We start from the raw sequence: 23597 nt of genomic DNA, 5'->3' as shown, positions 1-23597 counted from the left end.
CCTGCCTGGGCTTCATTGTGCCTCTTGTGTGGACTGGTGGCTTTTACTGAGCTTTGGCACACATTGGCCATGGTCTACTGGCTTGTTTCTCTTCTGGAATTCCAACTAGGCATAGATTGGACAGTATGATTTGTCCCACAGACCCTTGAAACTCTTGTCTTGGTTTTTCTTTGTACTCTTGTCAATTTCGTTTTTGTGGTTTGTACTGTTTTTATTTTGGCACTGCTCTTCCAATGAATACGCCCATCTCATTCTGTTGTATTTTGAATTCTAGCTTTTCTGGTTTTGTTCATATTTTTAGTTCTCTCTGCAGAAATTGTCTTCATTCACATTGTCACGTATTTATTTGCCCCTCTGTCCTAGTTGTTTTTCAGTCTCGTAGGATAACACCTAGACCATGGGCATCACAGTGAGACCCCCATCTTAAAACAAAACAATAGCATTTAAACTAGGGTCGTAAACATTTTTGAGTATTAATGAGCCTCTTTAAAGGACAGAAAAGGCCCATGACCACTTGCAACCATGGTGGAGTGTGACAGGAAGAAGACTTGGCCATGGTTGGTGCAAGGAGGAACCAGTCAAGCTTATTTGTTTCCTTTTGAACTTTTCTTCTATTCTTTGGTCATATTGCTATGAGTAATGGCCTGCTGTAATTGTCCACATCACAATAGAAGTCTTAGAAAGAGGAAATATGCTAGTAGAGGAGGGAGGAGAAAGACAAGCCTTGGCCATTGATAAATAGAACACAGTTCTCTTTCCCTGTCACTGGTAGAAACACACTGGACTGGGAGTAGTCTATGTTCACTGTGTTTTTCTTCCACATGAACTGTAGACCCTTCATGGTGGTCATGCATTTGTGTGTTTTGAATTTGTTTCTTTACAGCGTTGATCACTGGTTGCACAAGCCTTTGTTTCGGTGGCCCTTGTTTTCTGTCTTCGTTTGGATTTGTTGCTGCAATCTTGTAAGTCGTATATAAACAAACACCTTGCTGAATTACAGCATAGGCCACCTTTCCTCATTGTGAGATTCAAGACTATATTTAAAGTTACTAAACATACTAGGAAATACATAGTGTGGCATTAATCTGGCTGGTCGTCTTGTTTTGAATTTTTTATTAATTAATTTTTTTATTGTGCATCGCAGCTGCATTCCCCCCCTCCCCCCCCCCCCGTCCCCTCCTCTCATCTCCCTTCTGTCCCAATCCCCATCCACTGCTCTGTTTCTGTTCAGAAAGGAGAAGCCCTCCCATAGGTGTCAACAAAGCAAGCATGCCCAGTTAACATAGGACTAAGCTCCTCCTGGGTGAGGCAGCCCACTATGAGGAATAGGTTCCCAAAAGCCATCTCAGGCATTAGGGACAGGCCCTGATCCCACAGCTAGGAGTCCCACACGTTTTTACCAAGCTACCCAAGTGTCACACATATGTAGAGGGCCTAGGCCTGTCCCATGCAGGCTCCCTAATTGTTAGATCTTGCTCTGTGAGCTCCTATGAACACATATTAGTTGTTTTTCCGGGTTCCCTTGTGAGGATCTTGACCCCAACCCCACCTGCTCCTACAATCTTTCTTCCCGTTCTTCAACAGGATTTCTGGAATTTATCCCAGTGCCTGGCTGTGGATCTCTGCATTTGTTTCCATCAGTTACCGAATGAAGGCTCTCAGATGACGATTAGGGTAATCTCCAATCTGATTGCAGGAGATGACCAGTTCAGATAGCCTCTCCACTATTGCTAGGAGTCTTAGCTGAGTTCATCTTTGTGGATTCCTGGGAGTTTACCTGGCACCAGGCTTCTCCCTACCCCTGAAATGCCTCCCCCACCCCCCAATCAAGACCTCTCTTTCATTATTCTCTTCCCCTGTCCTTTTCCTAACCTGCCTTATCTTATGCCTCATATACCACCCCCCTTACCCAAGAGACCTCTTCTGTAACCCTTCCCAGGGCAATCCATACATTTCTCTTTGGGCCCTCCTTGTCACCTAGTTTCTCTGGGGTTATGCAGTGTAGTCTGGCTATGCTTTACTTAACAGCTCATATCCATTATGAGTGAGTACATACCATGTTTGTTCTTATGGGTCTGGGTTACCTCACTCAGGATGATTTTTTCTAGTTTCATCCATTTGCCTGCAAATTTCATGATGTCCTTGTTTTTTATGTTTGTTTGTTTTGTTTTGTTTTTTAATAGCTGAGTAATACTCCACTGTGCACTGTATAAATACACTACATTTGTTTTATCCATTCTTTGGTTGAAGGGTCTCTGGGTTGTTCCCAGGTTCTAGTTATTAGGAATAATGCCGCTGTGAACATATTTGAGCAAGTGCCCTTGTGGTGTGATTGAGCATCCTTTGGGGACATGCCCAAGACTGGTATAGCCAGGTCGTGAAGTAGATTGATTCCCAATTTTGTGAGAAACCACCGTATCAATTTCCAGAGTGGCTGTACAACTTCTCACTCCCACCAGCAGTGGAGGAGTGTTCTCCTTTCTTCCCATCCTCTCCAACAGAAGCTATCATCGGTGTTTTTGATCTTACTGGCTTGTCTTCATTATTATTCTAGCGTTATACTGTCAGTAGGTCTCAGTTAAACCAGAGGGGGGGGGAGAGAGAGAGGGAGAGAGAGAGAAAGAGAGAGGAGAGAGAGAGAATTGTGAACAGCATTTGTCGCCAGCCTGATGTTATGCGGTCCCAGTTATTAGGGAAGTCCTGCAGATTATGCCCTTGCTCCCAGCAGGTCGGGACTAATAATGATGATAGTCTTGGGGAGATCTTACTTGGACACAATGCTTTCACAAGAGACTTTAATTTTTTTCTCATCAGATAACAGTGGAAGTTCCAAACATAGTTTGTAAAAAAAAAAAAAAAAAATGCGAAATTCAATGGATTCTATGCCTTTTATTTCAGGGAACATGAAAAACTCCCAATTAGGTGGTCATTCCATGAACCTGAAATGCATCTTTCTCACTGTATCCAGTGAGGACCAGGAAGCCTGGGCGTGAGAGAACCTGGAAACCACTCTGGTTACAACATTACTTAGGTATTCCTGCTTGACCGATGGGCTAATAATGCTCTGTACTATAGTGTGCCTAACTTATTCAAGGACTGTACTAGTTTCCAGTTGAGGAAAACAAGCCGAGTAGCTGTCATATATCCCAGCCCCCAAAAAGACAACAAAGTGCCTAGACTGCAAAGCAAAGGACAAGTCAACCAATATATTACCTTCCTTTCTATGTGGACCAAGGCCATAGTGCCATGTACCGCTCCTCATCTCTATCTGTGGTAATACACCTACTTTCTGTTTTAACCTTGAGTTAAAGAAGGGCGCAGTTAACAATGTCTTCTGTTATCCACCTCTGGGTGTATCATTGGGGCTGAGTCTTGCCATCCCTTGCCTCTTACTGCAAGCCTCGGATAGTCTCGCTTAGGTGGTGTGTTCTGCAAGTAGCTGCTTTTATTTATTGAGGGAATTTCTCTTAGAGCTTTGTCATGCTTTCACACAGTGCAAACATGTTTGTGATTTTTGACAGGGGCTGGGATCTATGTGGAGTAGGGGTTTTTCAAAACATTTTGCAGCCAATATGTTTACTCGACTTCGCCCGCCATGCAGGGTGATATGGGTATCACCAGTACTCGAAATGGGCTGCAACGGGAGGTCAGAATGGAGCATAGATTTTCCAACACAGCATGTTAGATGAAATGATTTTGTGTACTTTGAAGTGGAAAATTCAATCAGAATTTTCCACACTTTTTAGTTAAAGCAACACTGTTACTTATTGATGAAAGGTGGCCTCAGAAAAATGCAGCATCAAACACAAGGGCTCTAGCATATAGTTCCTGGGCATAGTAAGCAGTAACCTTTTTCCCTTGTAATTTAATGAAAACTACATGAGATTTAGAAAATAAAGGCTGCTTAAAATATGTGACTGAGGAATGATTGGGACCTGTGCTGGTGTGTGTAGCATGCATTTGGATAGTATTGGAGCCCTTTAAGAAGTTTGCTTTTCATTTAGAGGTGGTCTTCATGCTTCATGATAAATGGCAATTTCAAGTGCGTAGATAATCCATTTTGGTTTAAATAGAGCTATTTGGAAAGCACCTGAGAGTCCCATCAATAATACAAGAACAGAATAGATTCTCTAAGCTTTCATTGAAGTAGGCTTAGAGTGTATTTAAATTTGTTACTAGTTTTTAATCTGCCTTTCGGTGTGCTGAACATATATATCAGCATAATAACTTATTATGTGGCTGAATACTTGGCATTCTGCAAAGGCAAAATCCTGGGGTTGCAGTGTCAGATATGTGCATACATATTTAAGATAGACTAATAGCAAAGGGAGAGGGGTTGCTATGGGCCAGACCCATTGCTAGGCGTTTTATGTGCATTCTTTTATTGAATCCTAACAACAGTGAACTGTAATTTCCATTGATGAAGGAAAGTCACAGACAGGGCACATAAGTTGCCCAAAGCCATGGGCAAAAATGAGGCTGGCACTCACCTTGCCATTCAGACTCCTGAGTCTACTGATGCACGGGCCTTGCTGCCTCTTCAGCATGCTCACCCTGATGAGCCCAAGGATGCATGGGCTGGCACTGAGGGTTTAACATCTAGGATCTGTGTATGTATCTCTCAACGGCATGTGATTCTTTCTCGGTCCAGTTTAGCCACAGTCTGGGGGTTTTGGTTGATACACAATTAAACTCAGTGCAGTTCGGCTTGCTTTTTTTTTTTTTTTTTTTTTTTTTTTTTTTCCTTTTTATACTTTAAAGCTAATATTAAAATGACGGAAACATTTTTTTTAAAAGTGGGTACAGATTCATCAACTTGTCCAATGAATGAGATGTTTTGAGTGTCCTTGTAGGAACCCCAACCTCAGTAGGGCTCAGAGTTGTCTGGCACCAAAGTTTGTCACCCCTCCCCCCTCCTCAGCTTGGTGTGAAATTTTATGCAGTGTCATGTGGTCCCGTCATTGTGTGTTCGGCTGTGTTCTATGGGAAAGGATCCAGACTCCGTGATCTCTTTCATTACTTCCAAGGCAATCCAGAGGTTCAGGCACAAGTGCACACACCCTTTCTTCAGTGCAGTGTGTATATCAGTCCATGGTTAAGTATTTCAAAGAGCCTGATAGATGCAGTTTTGTGGAAACCAGAGTGAACACTTCTGTCCACCAGTGTTGCCGGTGGCTGTGTCCATGTGTGGCTACTGTCGGGGTCTAGTGCATAGAAATCTTTCTAGTTTGGATAATAAATAGTAAGCTATCTCCTGAGAGCTCAGATGTCAATGTCCACCCCTGTCAGGGTCCTGGTGATCACCAGGGACCATTTTGACTTTGAAGGGAGGATTGTGTCTTTGCAGGGAAAGAACCAGAAGTTAGTCTTTGGGAAGAAGCAATTAAAACCCCAGAGCCTTTTATTGCTTTTGATGCTTGAAAAAAGCAAAACCTCCCGCACTGAAATATTCTTCTGCTAATTAACTGTCACAAATGCGATGCCATTAAGCTTAGAGTCTCTTTGGTTAACTTCAAAGTCATTAGTGCACACTGTGAAGCTCCCCCAAATTTATTTTAGGAATAGGAAACAAATTGACAGATCTGTAATCAATGTTTCCAAGACTTGTTTCTGATGAATGGAGGTCTGGTTTGCAGCCTCCGTTTTCATATTCTCTGGGAAACTCAAGGCGTCTGGATTATCTTGACATGTGTTGCGTGTTAGGATGAACAGTTTCAAGGCTGACTGGTAGAAGTCAGTGGGAAGGGCTTTTGGAAGATGTCCAACCAGGGATGTCCTTCTCTGCAAAGAACAGAAAATGAGCTGCTTAAAAGGAGATTTCTTTTTTAACATGAAAATGTTTGTGACAGCATGTCCACAGTGAGTGTGTAGCATTAAAACAGCTTCTTCAAGGACAGAGGTTAATTTTGTCCTGTAATTTTGTCCTCTCTCCACTGTCCTTAATGTAATGCTTTGTGCCTTGGGCAGATCATCATCTAGTTTTCTAGACTCAGCCTCCCTATTTGGAAAATATTGGTAAGCTTACCATACTACAGGATAGTGCCGGAGCTTTGAGGAAGCCAGTAAGAACTCATATAAAACATCCTGGCCCTGTAGTAATGGCCATTTTTGCTAGTCCTGCTAGGATAAAGGTGTGAAGTAGGAGACAGGGTGTCCATCTTTCTCACAGGTCCCAATTCCAGCATGTTTCCGGCTGTGCATTGGAGGAAATACTAAAACTAAAGAACAGGGAAGCAAAAAACTTTAAGTTCTGACGCTTGTGAGTTGGCTCAGCAGTTAAGGGTACATACTGCTTTCCCACAGGACCTGAGTTTACTTCCCAGCATCCACATTGGGGAGGGGCCTTAGAACTGCCTGAAATCCAAGAGGATCTGCTATTTCTGGGTTCTGAGGGCATCTGCACCCACATGTACATAACCACACACATATACATGGTACACACACATCCCGCATACACACATCACATGCATACACATACCACATAACACGTCACTCTCACACACGCGCGCGCCCACACACACACACACACCTCACATAGACACACACCACATTCTCTTTCTCTCTCTCTCTCTCACACACACACACACAGAGAGAGAGAGAGAGAGAGAGAGAGAGAGAGAGAGAGACCACATACACACACACTTAAAAAATAAAATAAATCTTTAAAAATATTTTTGAAAATGTCAGATTCTGTACTCTGTCACAATAGGATCTATTACTTCCTAACTGAAATACATCCAAATCAATTGTTTCTGCTACTGAGCCATTTCTCTTTACAATAAATTTCAGCACTATTAGAGGCTTACGTTCACATTATCGATTATTTGAATATGTGAGCCATTAATCTCCATGGCCTGCATCCATTTTGCATGTATATTTTGTGCCGATTTTTGCATTTAGATAGAGAGCAATAGCTTGAAGAAAGTGGACTTGTGGATATTGGCTTCATGTAGTTTTTCAAGCGCTCCCTTGAGCTCATCTACCAATAAATTTGTATACTAAAACAGGCCTTCAGAATGGTGACTGCTGGGTAAACTTCGAGGAATCCTTAGTAAATACAAATGCTTCATCTCACCAGAGTAATACCTCTGTCCCTGGTCAGACAGTAGGTAGCATCCTGCCCTGTTTCTAGGTTCTATTAAAAAAAAAAAAAAAAAAAAAAAAAAAAAAAAAGCCTTTTTCTGTTTGTATTAAGGTTGTCTGTAATTTCAGTGGAACCTTTGAATTACTGTCTGATTCTTAAAAATCAGCTCATAAAAGGATATTGATTTTTTATATTAGGGGCAGTTGAATTGACTGGTCTTTTCGGATGGAGCTTGGAATCCAGTGTCAGCAAAACTTGTCTGAAGTCTGACTTGAAATACAGCTATTTAAAAAGTGTCCGGAGTGATTAGTGGTCCGCTGTGGGTGGGGCAGTGATTTGGGTGTAAATAAATGAGAGAGTGGAAGGTAAGAGCAAAGTTCTGCCTGGCAGGGTGCTTTCTAATTGCTTCGTTTTCATTCCCTGGCATCGCTATCCGCTTCTCTCCCAAGGCATTTTCCTGGGTAATGAGAAGACTTTGAAATCAAATAAGGCGTTTGAACCCTGAAGATGCTTGCCACAGTGCTGATGGAGAATTCTATAGGTCTATAATGATTCTAAAAGGTGTCTCATATCCACTATATTAACTATCTTCTTAGGAGCTTATGAACATTGTAGCTTTTATTGATTCCAGAGAATTGGACCCAACAGTAAGCAATAAAAGTCGATGGTAACTTTCTTCCCATATAGGGGCTCGCAGATCAATATTTTGAATTTACTGTAATTTGCTGGTAATGGATGGGAGGACTGAGGGCATCGCAGGGCCTTGTGGGGGCACAGCTGTGCAGTGTGGCCTTTCCATCTCGGCTCACTGTGGGTCGTAGGTTTGCCCCGCTAGCAAGAATCACAGTTAAGTGGCAGGGGTGATGCGCCTATCTGTCAAAAAGGGTTCATAAATCCATTCTGACGTCAGAAAGAGAAGTCAGATCTTGTTCACGGTGACCTTACTTTTATGCCGAGGCTGGAGGAACTTCCAGGTTGCATTGTCTTAAAAGTCAGTTCTGTGCAACATCTCTCATTGTTGTTTGATGTCCAGGCAGAGGGGTGTCCCTCTTAATGCGGTAACTGGGGGTGTCTCTGCTGGAGTCTTCACTGAACCACAGCCAGTTTCTTCTCGGGACCGTCAGGGTGAAGGTGTGTGGGCTGTTGTTCTTGACCTTGAGCCATGTTGTCCAGGCCCTTGTGCCCTGCCTGCGTCCCTTGGTGAGTCTGAGCATATACTTAGGAGGAAGGTGCTGGCATCTAGGGTGTTGGGAGCTGCCAGCGTGGTAACACTGCTATGGTTCTGAGTGTGCCCTGGGATAAGTTGTACCAATCTGGTTTTGTAGCTCAAGAAACTGGGTTGTAAAGGAGGGAGAGGAGGGTTCTTCAAGGCATTGCTGTGGGTTGGAATAGTTCGTCTTTTTATATGTGACTGATTTATGTTTTATTTGTGTGATGTATGCGTGTCTCTTTATCCCCCTGAGGCGCATGCATGCGCACATGCGCGCACGTGTGTGTGTGCGCGTGCGTGTGCGTGTGCGTGTGTGTGTGTGTGTGTGTGTGTGTGTGTGTGTGTGTGTACAAGAGAGACAGCCTCAGATTATGTTCCTTGGATACCATCCATTTTTTCTTTTTGAAAAAGGACCTCTCAGGTCAATATAAGAAGGGACCTCCCAGTTCCAATGGGCCAGGCTGCTTGGTCAAGTGAGCCCTAGAGTTTTATTTTCTTGTCTCTGTCTCCTCGGGGATTTTAAGTATATCTCATCTGTTTATTTTTCTTTTTGGTTTTGTTTTATATTTTTTACATGAGTTCTGAGGATTGGCCTCAGCTTCTTGAGCTTCAGTGGGCTATCACCCCAACACAATAAGTATACACAATAAGTATATCTTTAAGCATTAACCTCAGTGGAACCAATTCTTTCCTATTGTAGCTTCTTTTGATAAAAAAGCTTGATTTTCCCAATATGACTCAAATTAGTCTTCATAAGTTTTAGAACTGACATGAAAATTTTTCCTATAAAGAGTTCTTTTGTTCTTGGGGCAGCTGAGCACACCATGTACAGTATGACCGTGGGCTAGAAGCTGTTAACCTCGAGGAAGCTCATGCACATTGCATGGCACCTAGTAAACACTCAGTGAAGGTGAAGCTGTCAATCACGTGTGTGTGCCTTGTTCTTCAGCAAAGCCCCGCAGAGAAACCTGTGAACTTGGCCTTCTAGTGAACATCTCCTTGGTAATACTGAGAACACACGTGCCTAATTCCCAAGCTTGATGTTTCGACATCAAGGGCATAATGCGTCAGGAAGTATCCCAAACCACAGTAATTGATTGGAGAGGAAGCCTGTTTCACTTGCTCATTTACTTAGGGTTAGCTGATTATTGGGCGTGTTACGCCTTTTCGACTGGAGCAAAGTCCGTGTTAAAAGTAACGTGCTTGCAAGACTGTGCTTCAAATAAAATCAGGGTCTGTAAAAGCAATTTAAGTGTGACATTTGCTTAGAAGAAGCTGCCCAAGTCAGTTGTGCCTCTCATTTCAGAGAGATAACTGGCAGGGTGTTAGCCACTCTGAAGCCCCTTGGGAGGCGCTGTGAGGGGAGCAGACAGGTGCAGATAACACCCAGCTATGCCCTGGTAAGCAAGGACACTTTCTGTTCCCTGGACTGGGCAGGTGTGGATTTGTGGGTACACTAAGACATTTGCCACCATTCCTTTGTTGGTCAAACAGAAATAATAGTGGTGAGTGAATGAGCCAGTGTTTGTCCACATGCAGTAAGTCAGTTATATTTGTGACGTACGCGGGTTTAGTATAGACACCCAGTAGCTACCGTTTGCATGAAAGCTGTAGAGTGGGAAAGGGGTTTGTCATGATGGATGCTAACTTCTCATACAAGCCTGGGATACCGGCTTTGCCAGTCTCTTCCTCTGCGGCCCATTCTCTGGGCCCTGTTAATAGCTTACACATTGCTCTGTCCCTCATCCATTTCAGACTTCCAGTTTTTCTCATCTGGAACCCCCTCCCCCGTGCTTTTACGCCCAGAAGCCCCCCTTCCTCGTGTCCTTGTCCACCCTGTCTGTTCTGCCCTTCTGAGAAGCACAGCATGTCTTCTCACTCCCTTGTGATGCTGTGTGCTCGGTCCTGTCTTTAGCCTGCCTCTCTGCTTCCTGCCTTCCTCTGCCTCATCCTTGGTCCTGGCTCAGCTGTGCTACCAGGTTGCTAGAATGAGCCTCTAAGACGTCCCCATTCATTTGCCATCTTGTGAGCCGAGCAACACCCTAATGCTGGAGTGGAGCTTTCTTGAATGTGTCACCTGGCCACTTCTCCCGTTGAAGTGCTCCAGGGAGTCCCCCTTGCCTACAGGATAAATGTGGGCTCTTTGAGCCCAGTGTATAATGGGGCTACACCCCTGCCTTTGCACTCTGACCTATTGAGTTTTCTTTCTTCTCTCCTTCCCAGCCATTGTCCGGCTTCACCCCTATCCATCCTGCACTCCAACCCTCCTTTGCTGCAGTACTCCTCAGCCTGCTCTGAGGCTGCCTAGCCAGTGCCCAGACCTTAAATCAGAAGGAGCACATGAAGCAGACACGAGCAGAGTATTGTGTCCCTTTTGAATCATAAAAACAAAACACAACTGGTTTAAGCAACAATAGACTTCTTTGGCTCACATATCCTGAAAGTCCAGCAATATGCAAGGCTGGGTCCATTGTTCCACAAGGGTCTCCTGGTGCCTTATTTCTCCCCATCTTCCCCATCTATCTCTGATGCCCATCACGAGCTCCCCACCTCTCCTGTTAACTCTCTTGGATGAAGCACATGAACTACTTTCTGGAGCTCTCTGAAAGAAAACAAACCAAAAACCAAAACCAAAAACAAACATTCATATTACATCTACTTTGCCCAGGCTGGGCCAAATGCTATCTCTCAGCTCATTACTTTGGTCAAGGAAAATGAGCTTTGCTACTTGCTTAATTTAGTCAGAGCTTCTAGAGCAGTGGTTCTCAACCTTCTGCAACCCCTTAATACAGTTCCTCATGTTCTGGCGACCCCCTAACCATAAAACTATTTCCATTGCTACTTAATAGTTGTAATCTTGCTATTGCTATCAATTATAGTGCAAATACCGGTGTTTCCTGAGTGTCTTAGGTGGCCCCTGTGAAAGGATCATTCGACCCCCAGGTTGAGACCCACTTAGAGGCTAAGGGCTGTGTTGGCTGCACCAGAAGTTGCCATCTTTTATAACAGGGGACATTAAATGTGCAAGGAAGAGTGCTAACCCTCTTCAAAGGAAAGCCAGCACCCCTGCCCTTCACTGTTGAATACATTGAAGAGTCCTCCCAGGCCTTTTCACACCGCATTTTACACTGAGTGGAGTGCTTTATCCCCAGAGCTGCCATGGTCCCTGCCATGTCAACCTTTACTAAAAAGTGTGTGATTGAATAAAGGAAACCTATTTCACCTGCTTTAAATCCCCAAATGTGCCCTTGTCTTCACCCTTGACAGAAGGTTTCTGCCTTCGCAGTAACTGAATTTACAGAACCACAAGTGAATAACTTCACTTTAACTTCACAAAGCTGATGGCCACTTTGTCCTCCTCCTCATCACCATCACCATCAGCATCACTGACAACCTCCCCTTGCTTGTGTTTTTATTCAACCCTTTCTCTCAGCCCCCCTGTGGCCTACTTGCTATGGTTTGGGACGTGGCTTCTTGGTGCGTTCCCCAAAGGTTCGTGTCTTGAAAGCTTGGTCCTTGGCATGTCAGCATGGAGAGAAGAGGAGGCCTTTAAAAGGTAGAACCTACCGGGAAGTAACTAGGTTATCATGGATGCTGTACTCACAGGACAGGGTGGTGTGGCCATATGCAGGATGCCTTCTGCAAGAGGGATTACTTCTTATGGGTCCTTGGGTCCTACAGGAATGGGTTATTATTTTTAAAAAGGGGGGGGAGTTATACTGGCTCCCTCTGGCTTTCTATCTCACCACATGCTCTGTTCTGCACATGCTGTAGCCATGTTATCATCCACAATGGGGCCAAGAGGTGTTCTCACTTGGATCAGTAACATTCCAAAGTGTGAGCTGCACAGACCTCTTAGGTTTAAGAATTATTCCACCTTAGGTATTTTGTTGTAGCAATGGGAAGTGTTCGATACCCTCTAATTTTCACCACGAATATAGGTTGGGAAATGGTACCTGATGCCATGTGTATATGCGTGCTGGCGTGCATGTGTGCGTGCGTGCGTGCGTGTGTGTGTGTGTGTGTGAGCCTGTGCGTGTGTGCGTGCGTGCGTGTGTGTGTGTGAGCCTGTGCGTGTGTGTGCGTGCATGCGTGCGTGCGTGCGTGTGTGTGCGTGCGTGCGTGCGTGCTGGCGTGCATGTGTGCGTGCGTGCGTGTGTGTGTGCGTGTGTGTGTGAGCCTGTGCGTGTGTGTGCGTGCATGCGTGTGTGCGTGCGTGCGTGTGCGTGCGTGCGTGCGTGTGCGTGCGTGCGTGTGTGTGAGCCTGTGCGTGTGTGTGCGTGCGTGCGTGCGTGCTGGCGTGCATGTGTGCGTGCGTGCGTGTGTGTGTGCGTGTGTGTGTGAGCCTGTGCGTGTGTGTGCGTGCGTGCGTGTGTGCGTGTGTGCGTGCGTGTGTGTGCATGTGTGCGTGTGTGAGCCTGTGCGTGTGAGCTGAGGCCAAAAGAGGACACTGGGTGTCCTGCTCTGTCACCTCCCTCTTGAAACAGGGTCTCTCCATTGAGTTTGGAGCTGGGCTGGCAGCCAGCAATTCTTCTGGGGGCGTATGCACTCACACCTGGCTTCTTAGGTAAATACTGGGGATCAGAACTCAGGTTCTTGTGCTTATGTAGCAAGTATTTTGTCCTCTGCTTCATACGTCCCCATGTATGACCTGGAATGCAACTGCTGTGCACGTCCTGGCGTTTTGAACTCTCCCCAAAGGAAAAGAGAAACAGCAGCTAGCTGTCATAACCCTTGGTGACAAGATAAAGATGCTGGTGACTCAAGTAAGGCAACAGCAGGAAGCTCAGCAACATGGAACCTCCTCCTTTCTGGAAGGTTCTGGGGGTTCGTTTGTTCAGCTCATTGCTATTTGGTTTACTTTCAGGGTTTGGGGGAAGCAAACTGCGTCGTCTGTAAGTCTCTAACTCCATCTTGAAGGAGTTCCCTGGGCATGAATTTGGTGGCTTTGGCACTACTGCTATTTGCGCCTGTGATAGAAGCTCCTATCCCTTTTTATTGCCCACTTGGCAGCTAGAGCAAGAGACCCAGAAGCAACCATATGACATAGGAACCTGCCACAAGCCATGAGATAAAGGTGTGGGGGCAGTTAAACCTGCAGGAGGCGCTCTCTGACATGTTTCCCTTTCAGGTACATTAACTGTAGTGTTCTTGGACTTGAACTTCCAGGCTCTGACCTGGTTTCTGACACTGTCTGCCATAGAACGTGCTGGTTTGGGCCCACACAATCTTTACATGTCAGCTCCTTTCCTTTCTGTTGCTTCGAAGAGACCCAGCTACTGCTAGCGTGGTACCTCCTTCATGGTTCTCTGTGGGTCTGCGTCCTGCCCATCTCATCTCCTTCTTACAATGCTTCTCTCTTTCCTGCCTCCAGGGTTATTGCTCTCTGTACCATCCTATGTTCTGAGGATTCCACAGTCTGTTCCTATTCCCAGCCTCTTTCTTGAGCCTAGATTTATCCGTCCATCTATCTGCCTAGGCAGACACTTAAGTTTGACAGGCCCATGTAGACAGTCTTGACATCATATTCATGCTAAGCTTCTCTTCCATTGAATCTGTGTACCTCTGGTCCCTAATTCTGATTTCTCTGTATGTTTTCTTTAATGCCCCACATCTGGCTCTTTGTACAGTGTAGACGCATTCATCATAGAGGAGTACCCCATGCCATCTTCATTACTGGTTCTACAGTCTCCTCCCATCTAGACCATTTCTATAGTTTTCCAAATGGCAGTATTAAATAAAACCTTCAAATAAGCTTGGATATTTTAATAATTACTTGTTCATCCCTTCCCTCCATCATCCCCAGTATCCCCCAATTACTTTACTTTAATTGGGATGGGGTGGTAAATTGAGATTTTTACAATATGATAGTTCAGAGAATTCCCGTATACCCACGTTCCAACTTCCCCAGAAGCCAACCTAGCATGTTATATAACCTTGATACACTTGTCAAGACTAGGAAGGTCACACTGGTGCTTTACTAACCACTTAACTACCGACAGGTTTGTTGATTGGGGTTTGAAGACAGGGTCTCTCTGTGTAGCCCTGACCGGCTTGGAGCTCATAGAGACTCGCCTGTCTCTGTCTCTCAGGTGCTGGGATTAAATGCTTGGTGACCTCGTCCAGTTCCCGGTTCATCTGTGTTTTGTCACTGGGCTGTGAACTAATGTACTTTCCATGATCCAGGTTCCAAGCCCAGATTCTATACTGTGTTTAGTCATCCTACCTCTTTAGCGTACTCTGATCTCTGATGGTTTCTGAACTTTGTTTTACAGGCGTTGGGGATGGCTCTCTATTTATGAATGCATGATGCTTTTCCATAATGACAGTGGAGTTAGGGAATTTTAGGAAGACAGCCAAAGGGTGAATGAAGTGACCTCTCCCTCCATCAGCGGGTACTTGAAATCAGCAGGACCTGTCCCTGTGATGCTAAATGGTCATTTGGTCAGGGAGGTATCTGCAGAGGGCTCCTGGAAGGGGGTCACTAGAGTCCCTGATGCAGCCCTCCTCAAGGGAAGGCCAATCAAGTGCTAACATGGTGGAGGGGGTAATCTGCAGCACTGGGTGGGCATCTCCCTTCTCCGGTACCACGTCAGTTTACTGATCTCTTTAAAGATAGCTCAGAAAAATGTGTAGTGACGTCACTTTGTGTATAGATAGGCACCCAATATTTAAACACGGTAAATGTCTTTTAGAGTACACCTGTGAGGACTTCTTAGACATACACAACATTGCAGTTTGCCGTCTATGAATGAAGCAAACCGTTTTCCTTCTCCCCCGGAGGCTGAGGTGGCTGGTAAAGGCCACTCCCTCGCTGGACTTCTCTAGTCATCCTGAACTCTGCCTGGGTTCTCATCTTAAATTTGAGGTGACATTTGAATCCTCAGTCTGTCAGTATGCCTTTTTTTTTTTCTTTGAAATAGGGGTTTTGCTATAGCCCAGAGTGAATCAAGACATCCCCCTGCCTCAGCCTTGTTATCGTTGCGGTTACGTGTATGAACACTGTGCATGGTCAGTGTCGACCTTATCAAGAGATGTCAGGAAAAAACAAGTCTCAGAAAAGATTACTTATACCTTATGCTAATTTTCAACGTAGCTATTTAGCATTCTTAGAAGCAGAACAAAGAATATGTGAAGAAAATAATGATAAATAGCATTCTAAAATATATTAAGCCAGTGACTCACGGCCCTATGAACCCAGCACTTGAGACACTCAGGTAGGAGGATTGCCATCGGGGCTACAATCTCATACCCCAACTCAAAACAAACAAGGCAAACAAAGCAGAAAACAAGCCTAAAACAAAGTCAGAGTGAACGGTGGTGTCCATGAAAATACTATTATTTTTTTAAAAAAAAAAAAAAAAAACTTTAATCTTCTTAAATGTGTTCTTAATCTGGAAATAAACACGTTTAGCTCAGATAGATGCTTCTTGCCCCTTTCATTTCATTTGTAGCCCACTCCCCTCCCCCAACGTCGAGTTCCTGCCTAATACAGATTTAACACATGCCCTGTATACCAAATTCGAGCTTTGGTTTATGGCCTGGGCCAGTGCCACACGTCTTACCTAATTACTTATGTATGTGCTAGTGCCCTTACCCTGACATAAAGAAATCAAATGAAGACACATACATGGAGTACCATGGGGGCTTAGGCAGTAAAATGCCCCGACGCTCTTCGTTTATGTCTGACCTGTGCTGACTTATTAGCGTGTGGGCTCCGTACACGAGGGCAGTAGCTGCTGCCTGCTCGGCCTGCAATTGCTGACCCCCGTGGTGTTTGCAGACTGCTGTTCACAAGGTCTTGGCCATAGCACATTCATTTCACTCACTTTATTACCATCACATCTGATTCCAATTTGCTACCAAATTGAGTTTCCCATCCTAAGCCTGACATTGGAGCCGTCCGGTGGATTAGCTCCTTCAGCTTGGTTAGCATGGTGGCTTCAGGTCAGCTGACAGTGGCCTATTAAATGTCCTCTGTTCCTCCTCGTGCTGGAAGCTCAGGCTCCAGCTTGTGGGGCAGGGCAGCTATGGGAGGCACTGTGACGTTTCTCCTTTTTTAGAACACACGACTCCAGATCTGTTGGAAGGGCTACTGATTAAAACCAGTGTGTTCTTATCCCCTTATCTGGCTATTTCAGCAGTGTTTGTTTTTGTTGTTTGTCTGTTTATTTATTTATTTATTTTCTGAGCACAAAACGGCCGGTTTATGACGGGTCACTTCAGGGAATCTGACTGACGGAACCATTGCTATCTTATTCACTTGTCCCTGAGAAGACTCTTCCGTCTTCCCAGTCTCCTGTTTGCATGTATGGTTGATGTGGCACCTGATTTATTACTCGCTTGCTCCCACTAGTAAATCCTCTAATATCGTCTGTGCTGCCATCCAAACAAGTTTCTGCCACGGAAGTGGTAACTTTCTGGGCTCCAGGCATTTGCTGTACAGGGAGTTTCAGTTCTTTCCTAAAGGACACAATCTGATGAATCATGACTGTGAGAGAGTCCTGAGAGAGAGAGAGAGGGAGAGAGAGAGAGAGAGAGAGAGAGAGAGAGAGAGAGAGAGAGAGAGAGAGAGAGAGAGGAGAGAGAGAGAGAGAGAGAGAGAGAGAAAGAGAGAGAGAGAGGAGAGAAAGAGAGAGAGAGAAAGAGAGAGAGAGAAAGAGAGGAGAGAGAGAGAGGAGAGAGGAGAGAGAGAGAGAAGCCTAAATACGAAACCAAAGATTCCTATAAAGAAAATTGTTCAGTGGTGTTCTGTGAGCATTTCAGCCCCGAGGAGACTATTCTGGGGAAAGACTGTCCTCTTGTCTTGGGTTAATGAAGGTGCATTTCCGTTTCAGAATCAGGAAGCCAGCCTTAGCAAACACTATAATTTCTTGGGGGGTAATCAAGGATTTAAGGGGACACGATGTAAAAAACAAACAAAGAGAATGTTTGCTGTGTGGGCGGAGATGCTTCGTTTCTGGAATTACCGATTGTTCCCACAGCACTAACCGGGGATGTGTTACGGGGACTCCATATGCCAGCACCTTTGTATCTGAAGTCCACGTCACAAATCTTCCCTTGCCTCTCCTCGGGTGCTCTCAAAGCCATTTTCCGTAAGCTGTGCTGGAGTAAATTGCACTGTTTAGAAGTGATGTCTGAGGCCCTTGTCCTTGAGGAACATTCAGGAGCCAATAAAAATAGAGGATAGACAGTGTCAGTGTGAAGCTGGAGGGGATTCTTTTCCAAGAAAGTGTTGGAACCTCTGGAAGATACCAAATAAATGAGTTTTCTGAGGATGAACAACCAGATTTGGGCTCCTCTCATTTTGAAGTGCACTGCATTTTGAGTTTGAATCTGCTGCTGACTCACAGCTTCCTGTTCTTTAACTATTGCCATCAAGTAATTCTCCTACAGGAGTGGGCCTCCAGACCATCCGTAGTGGGTGGAAGTATTTCTGAGTCAGGATTTTGTGTGTGGTTTGCTTGGCTCACTTGCCTGGTTGTGGTTTCCTTCTTCCTTGCCTCTCTGTGAAGATAATGATCTTAATTTGAGATAAGTGTGAGAGCATACTTTAGAAATATCAACACTCTGGTAATTGTGACTGTCTGGCTTACCTTTTAGAGGTTCATTAACCTACTTTTCAGTACCTAAGTAATAAATGCCATTTGTTTTGAGAACTAATTCCAGAAGAAAACCCTTTGCAGGCTCTCCTTAAAATAACAAAGTATAGTATTTGGTATGCATAGTATTTTGCCTGAATTTGTTTCCTTGGAGGGTAAGTTGGCCTGATTTAATAATCTGATTAAGTTGCCCTTTTCATTTCAACTTTCACTTAATTATAATCCTCTGAAATTTCTCCTGCTTCTATATATTTCTTTTCTAGATATGTCCCCTGGTTCTACTGACTTTCCTCAGTCATAGGGCAATGCGATTCAGCTCAGTATTTTATGGAAGTTGCTTTTTTAAAGGTCAAATGGCTTTATGCTACAAAATCAGATACATTGCTTGTCGTATAAACCAGCCACTTCAGACCTCTCTTCTTGTTTAACAAGAGCTGTTTTGGGCGGGATTCAAAGTAAAATTATGTCATCAAAGTCTTTGGTGTCTGGACGAGGCCAACTCAGGTCTGATAAAGAATGTCCAAACTTGCTACTTGGCATCCTGATGACTTCAGCTGGTGTGGCATCTCCCATATACATTTTCTCTTTTCTTTTACAGAAGGAGCTGAGCCTCCCTCGAAGAGGAAGCCTGTAAGTAGAAGTCTCTCTTTCCTTGCTCTTTTCCTGTAGTTTGTAATGTGATCATTTTCTGAATTGTTGCTCTTTGATGTCGATTAAAAAAATGATGAGCTACCGAATCAACCAAACAAAATAACCTGAATTTATTAATAAAAGTGAAAGAGTCATGATTTCATTATAATTTGCGGGAGGATCCTAAGTTTTAAAAATGCAAGCAAAGAATGTGATTTAAACTACAGATGATACAGGTAACCTTAGCCAGAAGTTAATGATTGGCCATGTATTCTGAAAATCTCTGGCTGTTCTTTATGTTACGGATCTTTTTGTCTTTGAGTTTTCTGTACTCCCTGCTCTTAGGTCCAGGTTTTACCGAAAGGGCACAAGTAATACTTCTATTCAAAGAGTAGATTTGCAGCAGACCTTCTTGGTCATGAGTCTCCAACTTTCTCTTTTAAGGCAAATTCATATTTGCACAAACAAAACAAAACAGTTATATTAATTTGCATGTTATGTTGGTAGTCCCAGCACTCGGGAGGCAGAGGTAGGTGAATCTCTGTGAGTTCGAGGGCAGCCTGGTCTAAAGAATGAGTTCCAGGACAGCCTCCAAAGCAATGCAGAGAAATCCTGTCTTGAAAAACCAATAATAATAATAATAATAATAATAAATATTTCATTTACTACCTACAGGCTAACAGCTTTTTTAAAATTTTTTAAATTTATTTTTATTTTATTTGCATGTATGTCTGTGTAAGGGTGTCAGACTTGTAGTAACAGACAGTTGTGGGTGTTGGGAGTTGAATTCAGGTCCTCTGGAAGAGCAGTAAATGCTCTTAACCACTGTACCACCTCTCCAGCCCGGCTAATAGCTTTCTTAACATGAGCAGCATTCTATACGGGCTGAATTTGAACTCTTTGGATTTTCCTTTTGGTTTGTGTTGAAGAAATCTATGGTGCAGTTCCTCTTAAAGTTTTTAATTTTTAAAGATATTTAGAATGTAAGCTATAAGGAATATTTAAGGTAGGATTTACTGAGGAGAAATAAAAACAAAACAAAAAAAACTATATGGCAACTATTGTCATCTTTTGGGTGAAATTTTAAGAAAATCTCAGACTTTGTATGTAGGAACCTAAACAGCATCATCTGTAAACATTTTATTTCCTTTCTTATTTTATTGATTGATTGATTGATTGATCTATTTATTTATTTATTTTTGAGGCAGGGTTTCTCTGTGTGTCCTTGGCTGTCCTAGAACTTCCTTTGTAGACCATTTCATGTCTTTTCCTTTTCCTTTTCCTTTTCAAAACAAATTCAGACTGCCAGGTGGATAAGGAATTACTTTTCCTGCAGGATTTGCCTCTGCTGTCACCAGTTCCTTAGCCTCATCCCTAGCTGGAGGCTAAGGGCTTGGTCCTTAGTTAGCAAGTGCCCTTGGGATTGAATGCTTCCTTTTTCTGCATCATGGTTAGGCACCTGTTCCCAAACGTCAAACCTTTGACATTTCTCATCATAAAGGGAGATCAGAGGTGAGAAAAGTAGGTAGAAAACTCAATGAGATGTCATTGTAGGCAAACACTCCTATTTTCTCTCTATTGTTGATTTAGTTCTTAAACACTCTGGGTTTTTCCTCTATGGTTTATTTGAAATTTTGGAACTTTGTTCAGATTTGGTTTGGTTCACAGTAATGTTCTTTGGATTTGTTAGCATATTTCCAGTAACTACTGGAAGCTCAGACAACTTAAGGAATGAAATCCATTTTGTCTATGTAAGAGCCATATGTTGCTTTCACAGTGAAATCTCAGCTCTGTTAATGGTAGCTGATGGCCCTGAAGGATGTGAAAACACATTCTAGAGAAAGTATGTATTTCTTCACTTGAGAAAATGGAACCATTAATAATGAAATGAGTATATTTGGAGTCTTGCTTTGAATTATACAGGGCATTTAAAGTCCCTTCTTTCATAAAAATCAATTGATTTATTTCGTGGAAGAATGAATCAAGTCAGACAGGTCAACACAAAAATTAATATTTCCAAACGAATCACCCCCCTTAATAAACACAATTTTATATTTGCCAAAGTTACCCTCAAAGAATTCACAGTGCCTGATGTGACTGTTCAGAACCCCGTGGCCCTCAGTATCCTCAGTGGATGCCACACAGAGGGCCAGTAATTATTTTCTGCATGCTTGGTCCTTCATGACACTGAGAAAAAGAAATGCTTCTAAAAACAGTGCCAGGTTCATTTAAATGCAAGGCTAATGAAGGACAGCACCACATGGCTTTTTTAGGTGTGGATTTTAGCTGATGCCACAGTACATGATTGCTCTGCCGCCACTTCCTGAGCTTGTTCAGGCCAAAACTGCCTCCTGGTAGTGCCTTCGACTCCTTCTTCTGCTGGAAGATTGTGTCCCCAACCCCCCAACCCCCCAACCCTCCCCAACCCTCCCCAACCCTCCCCAACCCTCCCCAACCCTCCCCAACCCCCTCTAACCCCCTCCAACCCCCCAACCCTCCCCAACCCTCCCTAACCCTCTCCAACTCCCTCCAACCCTCCAAACCCCCTCCAACCTTCCCCAACCCTCCCCAAACCCCCAACCCCCCCTAACCCCCCAACCCTCCAATCCTCCCCAACCCCCCACCCCCAACCCTCCAATCCTCCTCAACCCTCCCCAACCCCCCCAATCCCCCCTAACCTCCAACCCCAATCCCCCCCAACCCTCCAATCCTCCCCAATCCCCCTGCCCCCCAACCCTCCCCAATCCCCCCAACCCTCCCCAACCCCCAACTCCCCCAGGCTCCCAACCCTCCACAAACCTCCCCAACCCCCCAACCCTTCCCAACCCTCCCCAACCCTCCCTAACCCCCTCTAACCCCCTCCAACCCCCCCAACCCTCCCCAACCCTCCCTAACCCTCTCCAACTCCCTCCAACCCTCCCCCAACCCTCCCCAAACCCCCAACCCCCAACCTTCCCCAAACCCCCAACCCTCCAATCCTCCCCAACCTCCCATCCCCAACCCTCCAATCCTCCCCAACCCTCCCCAACCCCCCAATCCCCCTAACCTCCAACCCCAATCCCCCCAACCCTCCAATCCTCCCCAACCCCCGGCCCCCAACCCTCCCCAATCCCCCCAACCCTCCCCCAATCCCCCCCAACCCTCCCCAACCCCCAACTCCCCCAGGCCCCCAACCCTCCACAAACTTCCCCCAACCCCCAACCCTCCCCCAACCCCCAAACCCTCCCCCAACCCCCCTCCTGCTGTTGGTTGAGTCCCTCTCTTTCCTGTTAGCAGTGAGCAAACTGCACAGGCCTCAGCATAGGCCTTATGTCCTTGCTCCCAAAGCCACCAGCAGCTGAACTTGTCAGAGGGGCTGTTCCCTCAAAAGGGGCCACTTTAGTTTGATGAACCTGCTGCTTATAATTTTGTGTCTTGAAGGTTTTACTTTAAAATTGCTTTTCCATCACTTTGAAAACTTACAGTATTTGTTACCTTTATACTTTTTGGTATTGTTTTGAATAAGCTAAAAATAACTTTTATCTATACAGCCCTAAAAGTGCGTGTGTGTGTGTGTGTGTGTGTGTGTGTGTGTGTGTGTGTGTGTGTGTGTGTGTATTCTGTTTTCTCATGATTGGGAGATTATGAAAGCATATGATATTTCCTAGAAAATATGGTTCAGATCTCCTCTAATGTTTTGCTTGTAATCATTTCCATGGGAGCTAACATGAAGACTGTGACCTTATATAAAGTTTAAAAGGTGGCAGAGATGGTTAAGACCTTCATTCTCTAGTGCAGAGAGCAAGAGGCAGGAAAAGCTAGGGAGCTGCCTTCTAGGCAAGATGTTACTAGATAAAAGGTGACCTCAGCTGGGTTCCCCAGAGCCTTTCCCAGCTCTAATCTTCTTTAAGGCCTCAAATCTTATCTCAGCTCCAGATTGCTGTATTAGGTGCATTTTAGCTTCTCTTTTCCATTCAATGGAGGCTTTAGTTCCCTGATTCCCAGAGCGCCTTTTTCTTCCATTTCCTTCCTTCTCTCCCAGCAGTCTGTCAAAGTCATTGGTACAGGGCTATGCAAAGGAGGGCTAAACAGCAGGCCAAACACAGGGATGAACAAGTCCCGGAGGGAAGGCAGCGTTTTACATTATAAAATGTGAAAAGATACAAGGAATTTCTGCCATTTCTGTTAATCCTTACATCACCAGAGAAAAACCAGTTCCCACTATTTTGGCCAAATTGAAGCATGCTTTTATTAAGATACTAAATGCTGATCAGGATGGAATGTGGTCAGTACCACCACTTGGAAACTTCACAGCCCAGTGGCCCTGGGACACATTGTTGGGACTTGTATGGACAAAAGCCCATACATAGGGCGTCATACTCTGCAACTAGGCTTTGTTGTTGTTTTCCAAGAACGACAGCTCCCAGCATTCCAGGAAGTTACCTGGTCTTTGGGCAGGTGGGGCTTACAGGTTAACTTAAGGTCTAACAATTCTAAACACACTTAACTGTAGAATTATAAGGCATGCATGCATGCAAAGTCAGTGCTGTAGGAAATGACAGGGGTAGCTCTTACAGCGAGCTTCCTGTATTGCGTGTGGATGGGGTGGTAAGTACACAGGTGCTTATAATATTCCATCTTCTTGGTCAGCATTCTTCAAAGGGTGGAAGTGCAGTCCAAGCTTTTAACCAATCCTTTGGCCAGGGTTAAAACTAACTTATTTTTAAAGAAAATCTTTTCAGGATATGAGGGTGTGTCATAGCTGTATTTGTTTCTTGGTGGTTTCTTGATCTCTTGTCGAATATTGCCCCCAAAGACTCCAGTTTTTATAATACTTGTAAGTTCCCTGTGTTGGGCCCTGTTGGCTAACTCCAGAAAGTACACTGAACTGTGGATAGGTTTCAGGGTTCTTACGATCGCTTCTGATATGCCGCCTGTAGGTAGGCGAGGACAGAAAAGCGATCATGTTTATGGTGATGAAGGAAGACTTTAAGCTTCAGAATTTGACTCTGGCTGTTCTGCCCGCCCAGCAAGTGCCTGTGATGTCTCCAATATCGCTGTTTGTGGAGTAGACACAAGCTTACCTCCCATT

The 23597-nt window shown here is 44.5% G+C and overlaps 1 protein-coding gene across 1 annotated transcript in view; it reads left to right on the top strand.

The window, feature by feature from the left end:
- Window positions 1–23597, top strand: part of Mast4 (microtubule associated serine/threonine kinase family member 4) — a 555461-nt gene that overhangs the window by 275432 nt on the left and 256432 nt on the right. The window contains exon 4 of the mRNA XM_051182862.1: window positions 18495–18526. Within this exon, the coding sequence (XP_051038819.1) occupies window positions 18495–18526 (32 nt within the window). The remainder of the gene's footprint in view (window positions 1–18494; window positions 18527–23597) is intronic.

This window comes from Phodopus roborovskii, unplaced genomic scaffold (assembly GCF_943737965.1).
Source record: "Phodopus roborovskii unplaced genomic scaffold, PHOROB, whole genome shotgun sequence".
Lineage (NCBI taxonomy): Eukaryota > Metazoa > Chordata > Mammalia > Rodentia > Cricetidae > Phodopus > Phodopus roborovskii.
The sequence above is the reverse complement of the archived record's forward strand: the minus strand, read 5'-3'. Positions and strand labels throughout refer to the sequence as shown.